At 41.0% G+C, this 12,686-nt stretch overlaps 1 protein-coding gene across 2 annotated transcripts in view; it reads left to right on the forward strand.

The window, feature by feature from the left end:
* Positions 1 to 11,379, forward strand: part of EML5 (EMAP like 5) — a 167,192-nt gene extending 155,813 nt beyond the window's left edge. For both annotated transcript variants that reach the window (XM_084841133.1, XM_084841144.1), the window contains 5 exons: positions 823 to 985; positions 7,648 to 7,751; positions 9,066 to 9,219; positions 9,815 to 9,915; positions 10,184 to 11,379. In XM_084841133.1, coding sequence (XP_084697259.1) covers positions 823 to 985; positions 7,648 to 7,751; positions 9,066 to 9,219; positions 9,815 to 9,915; positions 10,184 to 10,220 — 559 coding nt within the window. In that variant the 3' untranslated portion in view covers positions 10,221 to 11,379. The remainder of the gene's footprint in view (positions 1 to 822; positions 986 to 7,647; positions 7,752 to 9,065; positions 9,220 to 9,814; positions 9,916 to 10,183) is intronic.
* Positions 11,380 to 12,686: the final 1,307 nt, after the last annotated feature.

Below are 12,686 nucleotides of genomic sequence, written 5' to 3' on the forward strand. Positions count from 1 at the left end.
GCACTACACACATCCCTTAACAGATAGTCAGATGGTAAGTTCTAACACTACCGTTTTTACTAATTCCTGAAAATGATCTTGTTGAGGTCTCTGTTTCCCTTAACTCACTCTATGTTATCTTCACATCTAATTTGACTTGCATGTGTACCCTCCGAACAGAAATTTTAAAAAATTACATATGGATATGACATAGAAAGAGTTAACAAAAATAGAAACCCCAACAAGATAATTTTCAGGAATTAGTAAAGGAATTAGTAAAATCCCTAGTGAAATCGTGTCTACTCAGAAGTAAGTCCCATTGAAATAAATGGGACTTATTCCAAGGTAAGTGGGTGTAAGATTGCAGTCTAAATTGCTTATAATTTGGTGGATGAGTTTTTAAAATGCATATCTCAAGCATTGCAAGACTGGGCCTCTATAAATGGGAAGTTATATAGGGGAGATTGGAGAAACACAATAGGAATAGTGTGGCAGGTACAGAAAAAGATACTATCTGCTAATGCGATAAAAGGCTTAAAATGGAATAAAACCATAAAAGGTGTGAAATCACAAGGAAAATTTAGAATTTGATTTGGAGAGGTTTTGTTAGGTGTGTATGAAAAAAATGTATTCCATTCTAGTATATACTGTGAAAATAATATGATTTGAAGTCCTTTTTTATATTAAGAGATTGTATTTGTTTTATCTTTGCTCCATTTTAGACTACAATCATCTTACAAAATATGTGGCATGAAAGGTTGAAATAAAAATCTAATATTCTGAGATTTTTAGGTTGTGCCTTGTGATCAGCAAGAACTCATTTAAAGCTGTTTATCTACTCAGGTTCAGCCCAGATTCTCACTACTTAGCAGTGGGTTCCAGTGAAAATGCAGTGGATTTTTATGACCTGACATTGGGGCCTACTCTTAATCGAGCCAGCTATTGCAAAGACATCCCAAGTTTTGTAATTCAGATGGACTTTTCAGCAGATAGTTGTTATCTTCAGGTAAATATAATTGTAATCTTTTGTTAATTTTCACACCTTTGGTGCTCTGTAGCACCTCCGGACCCCATTTTTTTCTTTTAATTTCCTTCCCACTTGGGGGCGGGGGTGCAGCCCCAGACAAAAATAGCCCCTGGGCCTCCCAAAGTTGCCCACCCTTTCTTAAAGGGACAGTAATAGTACAAGTAATGCAGAATCTTTATATTGTGCAAAGAAATCACACATTGTTGCAGCATATCAGAGTTACACTGATCAGTAGTATCAGAGATACTGTTCTTGGGAAAGTCAAATCATGTGAGATAGTTGAACAGGAGTTTATATAGAAATATATAAAATAGTTGAACAGGAGTTTATATAGAAATATATAAAAATTTGACTGCATTAATCTGGATTTTAACAGAGATTACAGTTTCTCTGTTGGTATAGGAGCCTCAGGGTGGACTTTACTCTTACTAGTCCAAGAAGCAATCAGTATGCTAACAACATTTTAAGGCTTTGCCTCTGTAGAAGAAGCCCCTCCCAGTTCCTTCCTGCCTAGCTCAGAAATCAGGCAAGATTTTACCTCTCCCTGGAAAAAAAAATCTGCCTTGGCCTATTCTCTTTGACTTTATCATTTTACCTTTTTTACTTTTTTTTTTTAACCTTTCATTTTACCTTTTTTCCATTCCTAATCCCTTTCCCACCAGAATCTGGTTTCCCCACATGGTCATCACTTATGAGCAGCAGAGGATACTCTGGGCAGATGACTCCAATACAGGGCTGTCCCATGTACAACATGACTATCTGAGCAATCTTTTTAGTGACATCCAAAGGGCTTTGGCTCCCTCATTTTGTCAGCTGTGAAACACAGGAGTTTGCTGTTTTCCCATCATTCAGAATGAAGGTACAGTCCCTCACAGGCCACCAAATAGCAGCACAGGAAATTTATCTAATAACTTCTCAGTCCTCAAAATGGTGACAGAAGTTCAAATATCTGATAATAACCCCACAATCCACCAGATGGCAGCGCAGGGTAAGACCTCCCACAAGATAAGAACAGCATGTTATTTTTCTACCTACTCCAACTTCTCCGGGACCTTCCCTTGCCAGAATAGGTCGACTTACAGTTAACAGTTAGATTACATACATACATACGTGTGCACTGACCACCCCCCCTTCAACTCAGACCCTGATTCACCATTCTGGAAAACATCCCGCTTCTGCTTGGGCCAATTTGTAGTCGGTCCACTTCAGCTCAGCACCAAATCTGAGTCAAGGTTTGGAAAAATGAGTCTTTATGCTTCCTGTTGACTACGATGGGAAATTAAGAAAAAAACTGTAACTTTTTTCTCTTGGTCAGTCCTGGATGATAATTTAAGGCATAGTAGCCCCCTAGAAGGGGATTACACCTTCCCAATGTGAGAAAAATAGGTTCAGGGTTTATATTTTGATTTTCTTTTAAAGGGAACTGCCAATAACATTTTTATTCCTTGGAAGATTTGGATAAAAATTTCAGGATTCATTGCCCCATTAGAGGAGATCATGTCTGTCAAATTTCAGAATGATAGCCACAGGGGTTTTTGTTTAAGGGTAGCCTTGACATTTTGAGGTCTCCAAAAGAGGACATATTTATCTCCCTATGTTCCTTGTGGACCATTGTTCTGAACATCACAGACACCCTAGAGATGTCCCTAAGTAAGAAACCAGCAAAGTTTCAGAAGGATCGGTGCAGCAGGTCATATGGATGGGGAGTTCTCCAATTTGGGGGAGGGAGTGATTCGCTTTATTTTCCTTTCACACACCCTGCCCCAGTAGTTTTGGGGTAAATTTGTATGAAAATGCACACGTTATTAGATGTGTCCCCCAGGCAAGAAACCTGCAAAGTTTCTGAAGGATATACATGTATGCAAATTTAGAATGACTAGAATTTACTTACATTTCACCAATGTTAGCAGCAGGGGAACATGGGTGGGAAGGTGCTATTGCACATGTCCTGCTTGTGGGTTTCCCATGGGCATCTAGTTGGCCACTGTGTGAACAGAATGCTGGACTAGATGGACCTTGGTCTGATGCAGCATGGCTCTTCTTATGTTCTTAAATATAGAGTGCTTCTGAGCATATGTGGAATGCTTTTCTTTCACCACTGAGCACTTACGTTCTCCCCCTACCAATTATATTCCCCTCCATGCAACCATCCCTCCTCATTCTACCATCCTCCAGCAACTCTTCATAAAAACAGACGTATTGTTGTGTGCTACTCCCCTCTACCTCCTCCTTGTTATGCACAAGCTCTCATTGTATCTTCCTCCTCATAACTTCATTTGTGCCAAGACTAGGGCTAAGTTTTGGAGAAACTCTGAGCATGTACTAAGTGCCTTTCCCTCACCACTGAAGCTAGAGTTCATGCAAAATGAAAAAAACACAAATGCCAAACATGCATAGGACTGAGCTGAAAGGGTAGTTAATTCATTAGACTGGAATTGGGTAGGCACTGTATTAAGCCTGCAGTACCATGCCCACAACTCAGGACTTATTTCTGAGTAAACATGCAGAACATCAGGGTGCAACCTCCCTGCAAAAGTAACTTGTGCTGGAATCCTATGCACACTTGGGGTAAGCCTCATTAAACATAATGGGGCTTCTGAGTAGGCATACATAAGATTGTAGAAATGAGCAGTATTTATCTCCCTTCCACTTAAAAAACAAACCAAAAACTCCTATTTTTATTAAAGCTTTCTGTTCATAGGAACATAGGAAGCTGCCTTATACTGGATCCATCTACTCCAGTATTGTCGACACTGACTGGCAGCAGCGGCTCTTCAGGGTTTCAGACAGGATTCTTTCCTAGCCCTACCTGGAGATGCTGGGGATTGAACCTGTGACCTTCTGCATATCAAACATGTGCTCCACCATTGAGCTACAGCCCTTCCTATTGCTGGATAATGGCAGTTGACAAACAAAACAGCCCCAGATTTGTTTCGATGCAACCATGTGAACCCACATTTCTTAAAGACTTGAGTGTGGAGAAGGAGAAAAACAAACCCTTTTGTCTGTTTGTATAAAGTCAAATACACTTCAGAACTTCTTTTGCCCACCAAAGAGAATTCTCTTTAAGAATTCCCCAAGATATGCTCTGGGTGGAATAAAGAAGAGAAAGAAAGAACAGGGCGGGGGGGGGGGAGAAGAATGGTGATTGGAAATGTAGGGGTGGGAGTAGAGAGAATTCCCTAAGCCAAGTGGCTCCTGTTAGAGAGGTAGTACTTCAAAGGAATTTTGGAGGCTGTGGAGGGTTTGCAAGGATTACATGTACTTAAATTAACTTTACGAGGTGAGGTGACTGAGGGCTTTTTCTAACTTCTTTAAAACTGTAGAACCTGTTTAAAACCCCCAACAGTTCCTTGATCATGATGCCACATAGTCTTAACCCTCCTTTTGGAATAATTTGAGTCCTACAGCTATTTAGGAGAAATTAAAATAGAGAAGAAGTTTGTGGAGGCTGATTGGATCCTTTGCTGTACTGAAGCTACTAAACTTCTGCAGAAACCAAAGGTTCCAGTTTCCTGTAGTAAAATCAGATGCTGTGTGAAATACCGGTATTTCACATGGAGTTCTTTCTGCCCTTCCATCTCCCTCTTAAAATTTCATTGCAAACAAGCTCCAAACAGCGGTTATGTAAGAGCAGAAAAGTAGGGGGGAGAGAAAAAGCAATGAGCAGACTGTGGAAAGAAAGGTGGCAGTCTCCCCTCTAGTTTAAAAGGCTGGTCCATTCACACTAGAGTCCCTGTTGGTTTGCCAGGGGAGCGACTCCTAAGGCCTCCTAGTAACAGCAAGGCTACTGAACTCGGAAGAAGCAGGTTTGTATTAAGTAGGGCTGTGCACTGCTTTGGATCCGGATTTGAATTCCAAACTGAAGCAGGGTGATGCAGACCAAATCGGTCCAGATCCGAAGTGGGTCTGGATCAGTCTGAAGCAAGTCGGATCATTTTGGACGATTCTGAAGCCTGGACAGCCTGTCTCGGAAATGTAACAATTTCCTTAAGATTAGGGAGGGAGGAGGAGTTGGGAGGGGGGAACTGAGCCTTGGCAACATTTAACCCAGCAAACTTAATCACAGTGGCGTGATTGAGAATGGGGTGCAATCACTACTCTATAAGGAAAGGCTTCAGTGTTTGGGCTATTTAATTTAGAAGAAAGGCAAATAAGGGGGGAGGTTTATAAAATTATACATAGTAGTGAAAGTGGAGCAGTGCAATAAATAAGCTGAGTTCAGTGTGACTTTTTCCCAGGTAATGTATTGCAGCCAAAGAGATGTTTAACTTTATTCTTCCCTTAATGAGGAGCCTCAGGTCATCCAGTGAAGCCGAATAGTGGGAGATTCAGGACAGACAAAAGGGAAGTATTATTTGCACTTCAAAAAAACCTACACCGGAGATTAGAGATTGTGTCCTCCTCATGGTCACCTTAAACACTTTCTGATTAGGCTCTCTAATCCTGCGTGGCTTGACAGTTTTTACTTTTTGTTTTAGTCTTTGAGAAAAGGAAAGCACAAAAGCCACTGGACCTAACTGTTTGAAATTTGGCAGGTTCAGTCAGCTCCATAGGGGCTGCCAGGTCCCCAAATTCCATGCACTTATGTGGAAGAGCTAAACAAGTTATAGCTCTTTGCTTAGACAGATTTTCTTGAAAAAAGCAGTTTTTACCTGTGACTAGCACAAAAGCCACTGGACCTAACTGCCTGAAATTTAGCAGGTTTAATCAACACCATTGGGGATACCAGGCACCCAAACTGCTTGTATTTATCATACAAACCAAAAAAAGGTGTGGCCATTTCTGTTTTCCAATGCAAGTCAATGAGAACATGTAAGAAAAATGGCAATTAGGACAGCCCAGAAGATCCAGGGCCCATGCCACTCCTGCCTATGCTCCTGTTTTTCCACCCCTTTTAACCTCTTTTACCTCAGGATTGTTATCAGCAGTGTGATTGCTGAGGCCTGTGTTCAGTGCCAGAGGCAGAGGAGACATATAGGAGAAGGATGGCTGCTCTCTGTCTTTCCTAAGCAGGAGGCTCCCAATTCCACTTACAAGAGCCTAATACCATAACTGAGACCTACTAGGTTTGGTAAAGAATGTGCAAACAGTACTGTTGGTGAGCTAAAGGTTAATATTTGGAGGAGATGACACTCTGGAGCTGGTGTCTCCCTTTGATGGAAGCCAGAGAACATCTCTGGGATTCCATTGTACCATTCTATGGAAAGGAATGGTAGCATCTGTATCTATTGCAGATGTTTTAGACTTCAGCTCCAGCCAGCATGGCCAATGGTCAGAAGTTGGGAACTGTATGCCAAAACATCTGGAGGTCACCAAGTTGAGGAAGACTGTTCTATTGTGATAAAGCATCTGTGGCAAGAGCCCAATGGCAGCACTGAGACTTCGCCTCTGAGGTAACAATAAAGAGGGATGGTATCTCCCTTACTCTTTTCAGTCTTAAGCAGCTACCTGTCCTCCCTGTCTGTGAGCCAGCACTAGCTCTGCTGCCCTGGAGCTGAAGTATATGCTGGAAATGCAGTCCCATAAGAGTTTCCTTCTATGTACAAGGTTTCCCTCCATGTCAGACATTTACGACTCCTTACCAGGTCTTTGAAAGTACTCTTTACAGGGATTTTTGGTGTGCAAACAGCCTCCCAACAATATTGGGCAGTATCCCCCTCCTTCCTCAGACTGGCCCTTCTGTTCATTAATCTATTGAAAAATAGTGCACAACTGAGGAGCCTAGCACTCTCCTGGGCATTAGATCAAATATAGGCCTGACAAGAAAGTTACCCTATAATATTTCTAGGTATTCACAGGCTCTGAGTGGTTTCCAGTAACCTTACAGTGCTGTCCAGAATTAGTATACAAAAACCCTACAGTTATCTGTTAACCCCTGTTTCAGGTTGGAGGGCTGAGAGGGAGGGAGGCAAGGAGGGAGGGAGGGAGGCAGAGAGAGAATAGCTTAGAGCAGCCCTGAGAGGTAGTCCACTATTATATTGCAGGCCACTATTATATTGCAGGTGTGGCTAGCCCCTTCAGACCTTCTCCCAGGCCAAACCACTCAAATGCATACAGAAGCCTCATGCGCCATTAACTTGCATGCAGACTAGTTGAACTTTTAAATGTTCAAAAGCTTTTTAAAAAATGAGGTAAGATCCAAGTTAGAGCAGGGACCTCTGTCTTTGATGCCAACTTTTATTTCTCAAACCCCTTTGCTATAGGGTCAGGTAATACATGCAAAGCACGGATACGCTGCAATATTTTGTTGCAGGGGCCCACTTGTAGTGTCGTAAACGTGATTCAGAGACCCTTCAGCCATATCACAATAGACGTCCCCATAAATTACAAGACCCCAAGGCTTTTTTATAGTTTTCCAGCAGGAGCACAGGGATAGATACTTCAATGTCTACATGGCCTCCCAGTCTGCTCTACACTTTCAATTACACTACAAAGATTCTTCATAACTTGTACTATTCCTATCCTTTTAACAGTTTTAGAATACCTCCTCTTAGTTAGCTTTTAACTGATTTGTCCACCTTACTCAGCTCAGCATCTGATGAAGTAGATTGTCACCTAATGAAAGCTTATGCCATTTTGTAATATATATCAGAATACTTGTAGTTTATGTTTGTATCCCTCTATATTAATTCTTAAAGGTCTCTACTGGGTCCTATAAAAGGCAAGTTTACGAAGTGCCTTCAGGAAAACAACTCCTGGATCAAACTGTGATTAACAGAATAACGTGGGCCACTTGGACCAGGTAAATCAACACATTTTGACTTTTTTTACAGGATCATCTGAAAGAGAAGAACATAGCTCCATACAATTCCCACGTTTCATGGGGGATTTTTTTAGAATCTGGGGCAGCATTCCCCATGTGTTACCCTCCAGCTGTATTGGGTTACAACTCCTTCCACCCTCAGCCAGTACGATGTTGGCTTTGCTGGCTGGGGACAATGGGAATTGTAACCCAACACATCTGGAGGACACTAGGTTGGGGATCCGAATTTCTCCAAGTAGAAGAAAAGCAAAGGAATCCTTGAAATTGTTATCTCTACGTTGCACCTGGGCTCCAAAGGTCAACTTAGTCCTATTCAGGGTGGTTGTGTTAGTCCTGTGGGATGTTTGGAAAGGTGCTACATTGCAAACTGCATTTGAAAATCCCTTCAGTTTCAAAAACAGTTTGGCATGGGTGACTGATGTTCACAAAAAGGGAAGCTAAAACCCCATTGGGCTTACTAAATTAGTTTCACAGTTGTTTGGAGCCTGGCATGTAGGACCTTTTAATGTAGGATAGTTTCTACAACAGCTTGGAAGTATCATAACCATTGAAATGGAAAAATGAAACATTTAACCTAATCCCTTGCCCTAAAACAGGATTGTAATTTTTTTGCCTGAATCAACCTCTCAGTATTTTTACAATCTTTGCTTCTTGTAGCAGGTCGGATGAATAATTGATCCTTTGGGTTGATCCTGTAGAATAAATAATTTATAAAGCACAGATTTGTTAGCAGATAACATGAATGGGAATGTGTGGTATCTGGCTTCTTTCAGTGCATAACAGGCATACAAACAACAGAATCAATTATTCCTAACCTTTCTTCAACTGATGTGTTATTCTTTTGATGTGTTGGTCTATGTAACATTTAGGGTGCAATCCTATATGTGTTTAGACAGAAAAAAGCCCTACAAATCCCAGCATTCCTCAGCCAACATGTCTAAAGCACCCTTGCTTTCTTTGAAAGCTATGCATATAATTAAGCTGTTTAAGGTGGGAAAAAGTAAAAAAAGAACAAACCTGTGGGCTGGTATATGCCATTGCATGAGTCTGAATAGGCATTGCCTAGAATGCCTAGGTAAATCGACAGTATAAATATTATGGAAATAAATAACAAAAAATATTCTGTCTTCTAATCTTTTTATTATATCCTGTTATATATCCTAACCTCTCCCAGTTACACTGGTTATGTTTGATTCAGCCCTAACAAAATTATCAAGCATGCCAACTAAATGGTGTGCTTGTGTTATCTAGCTTACATCTTTAAATGGTTCCCTTCCCTTCCTTTTGTTTCAGTGTTCTAGGAGATGAAGTTGTAGGAATCTGGTCCAGACATGCTGAGAAAGCTGATGTAAATTGTGCCTGTGTTTCTCACTCGGGAATCAGCCTTGTAACAGGCGATGACTTTGGCATGGTCAAGCTGTTTGATTTCCCTTGTCCAGAAAAATTTGTAAGAACTTTTTGCTTGAAGATCGTGGGAGGTGTTTTACTGTGGTGACCTACTGTTATTATTGGAAGACGAATAGCAGGATGCTTTCCTCTGCCACCTAGAACAGAGTGATCTGCTCAGGCTCATAGTTCTCTTCAACAGGTCTTCTAGTGTCCTTTGAGGTTTGAACATGAAAGACACAAATGGTGTCTTTTGATGGTTCAGGTCAATGGGACAGTCCTGATTCGAGTCGTTCAATTTCCCACTCACCTAGGGCAAATAGCAATTGTCCCTGTTAAACATTTGAGCAGGAGATTGCACTTGCTTGCGTCTCTTGCTAAAATAGCCCATGCGGAAGAACTCAACATGGAGACAAAAGAGATAATGAATGTGTAACTGCAAAAGCACTTTGCTGCATTTCTCTGTTTAGAAACAGAAGTAAGATTTGGCAGCTGGCCCCAGATTTGAAGGGACAGTATTGCTGGGGGGGGGGGGCAGTGGGCAGTAGCAGGCAATGTTAGAGGGAGCTTAATACTGATTCTAAATATATAGGTAGTGGGGTCATGGGGCATTTTAAAAGCAGAGAAGCTGACCTGATAATTCTTTTGTTTTAAAGGCAAAACATAAAAGATTTTTAGGTCACTCAGCCCATGTGACTAATATTCGCTTTACAAGTGGAGACAGATATGTTGTCAGTGCTGGTGGAGATGACAGCAGGTATGTAAATGTCTACCTGAACAACAGAAAGAAGCACTTGAAACTTTATTAATACAAATAGTCTTCCGCTATTTTTGAAAATAGACTCAGATACTTAAAAGATGAAGTCATTAAGTTGAACTAGCAAAACATCAAGTGGAACACATTCTTTGGTAATTGCTGGTACTGTCTGAAGTAATCTTTAAATGTATTTTGAAAAAAATACTTTCCCTTTTAAAATCCATTAATTGACAGTAACTTTTCTTTCTTCACTTCTTTGAAAACACAGCATATTTGTCTGGAAATGTGTACATATGCCTCATTGAGACACATGGAGACCTTCCAAAGAGGTCACTGCATGAAGAGGTGTGAGTGCCCCACAGTTGCAAAGAGACATTCTCCAGTGCCCTGCATGCTTCAAGAAATGGTGCTGATAAAGACAAGATGACCATCTGCCTACCTGACTAGATTCTATTAGAAGAATGGACTGCTGCAAACGTATTGAGTCTAGTCATGTTACTACAGTATCAGATAGCCTACATCTGTTTCCCACTCACTGCCAGATGCTGAAACACATGGATAAGAGGAAGTGAGTTTTGGCTCGGTGTACAGTTTCCCAATAAGATCCTGGATTTGTAATTAAGAGATGTTATTTCTGACCTAGTGCTGTACATCACCATGTTTACTTTCAGCATGAATATTTAAGTACTGGGTACTGAAAAGGAAAGGTTCCTCCTGTGCAAGCACCGAGTCATTACTGACCCCTAGAGGGACGCCGCTTGCACTGGCGTTTTCATGGCAGACTATAGCGGGGTGGTTTGCCATTGCCTTCCCCAGTCATGACTACCTTTCCCCCAGCAAGCTGGGTACTCATTTTACCGACCTCGGAAGGATGGAAGGCTGAGTCAACCTGAGCTGGCTACCCGAGACCCAGCTTCTGCTGGGATCGAACTCAGGTCGTGGGGAGAGTTTCGGTTGCAATACTGCCACCTACCACTCTGCGCCACAAATAGAAGACTCCTTATTTTATTAAAGGAAAACCACCTTGCAGCTCTTAAACTATAGATTTTTTTAAAGGGAGAAAATAAAGTAGAAGATATGAGTGGTCCAGCAAAAGGTTTGTCTAGTTCACTAGGAAAAAACCTCCTAAAAATTAAGTTTGTTCCTAGGACCTGCAGAACTCTATTGGTTTTAAGGACTGGGTTGTAAACATGTCTGGTGAATGATAATAGACATGCATGAACCCGTTCTTCAAGGCTAATTTAGTGTTTTTGTATCACTTAAGCATTAAATTAGTTATGTGAGCAGAATCAGATTTGCTCACATTGTGAGTGCCTTGCCCACAACCTAAAAGTCTAACTCCAGTTTTTGCCTTGTGAATAAACGTGTTATCACTGAAAGAGAAAGTGCTGTGTTTGCTTGCAGAAATGTGCTGGAAATGGTTGTTCATTTTAGTGGTCATACACTGATGAAGCTTTGGGTTGCCATCAGGTGCAAAAAAATATTTCATAGCAATAGGAATTGTTAATTGCATTTTTGCAGCATTACTTGGCGAATTCAAAGTGAAATTGATTGTCCAAATGTATTTTACACAGGTATAAGAGTAGCTGATTCTCTTGCTCTCCAGTTGTAACCTTAGAGCTAATTCATTCATGCAGCCACCCACAGGTTCCATCTCAGAATGGACATGAGGGATCACTTGAAAGCAACCCCATGTCAAAATCTACGTGCATATGGAAAAGTTACACAAGGTGGCTAGTTAAGAGATTTTGAAATGTGAGTGCCTGTATGTGTGGATAACGTCAAAATAATCTTATTTGCTGAAAACTGTCCTGTACTCCTTAGCATCAATATTCTAAACCAGAGAATTGCAGGCAACAAAGGAAGCCACTGCTGTAACTATAAACTCCTGCTAGAAGGGGAGAACACAGGTCCGTTTAAATGGATCATGCAGTCAAGCTGTAAAGTAGGCCAATGCTATGCTCTGGATCTAGAATCAGACCACCACTGTTTGATTTTGTATGTAGAAACCCTAATGTGGCATTTTGCCAAATTCACTTAAAAACTTGCTTGAAAGGGGTTGGGGACACACACACACATACCTTTTATCATTGTAACCATACAGCAGAGTAATGAACATTTTATTTAGGGGTAACTGATCTACATTAAGTGATTTTGAGTATTCCCAAGAATCTTCTTTCATGTATAAACCCATTCATTCCAGCCAATCTGATTACAAATCTTATCACTATGCTATTCCCATCACCAAATATGTGATTACATGTGTAATGATGTGGCTTATCATAAGGATGATGTCAGTTCCTTTATCATCTTTTTCTGTCTCAAAGATGATTAAATAATTAATGTTTGAATAGAAAAGAACTTTCTATTTGTCCAGGCCCTTGTTACATCTGTACCACTTCTCCTTAGGACCTTCTGCCTGCTCTAACCCTCTCTGGGATAAAAGCAGCTCACTCAGTGGCAGCTAGAGGCCCTTTTGTTTGTACAGTTCTCCTATGTTACGAGAGTAGCTCAACCACACACTGCCAAAAGCTTGAAATACATTAAGTGAAATCACCAAAACCCCTAGTGAAACCAAAAGAATTGTAGTAATGTACAGAGACCGAGTTTGGCCATGATGATAAACTGTGGTTTATCATGATGGCCAAACACAGCCTCTGTAAATAGTTTATCATGATAGGAATAAGCTGCAGCAAGCCTCAGGCTCATGCACTCCCCCCTCATCTCTCCTCTGGCAAAGTTGCAAGAGCAGAAGCTTTCACTTCTGCTTT

Source organism: Heloderma suspectum, chromosome 1, assembly GCF_057233095.1.
Source record: "Heloderma suspectum isolate Gila_16-S chromosome 1, 16-S_ref, whole genome shotgun sequence".
NCBI lineage: Eukaryota > Metazoa > Chordata > Lepidosauria > Squamata > Helodermatidae > Heloderma > Heloderma suspectum.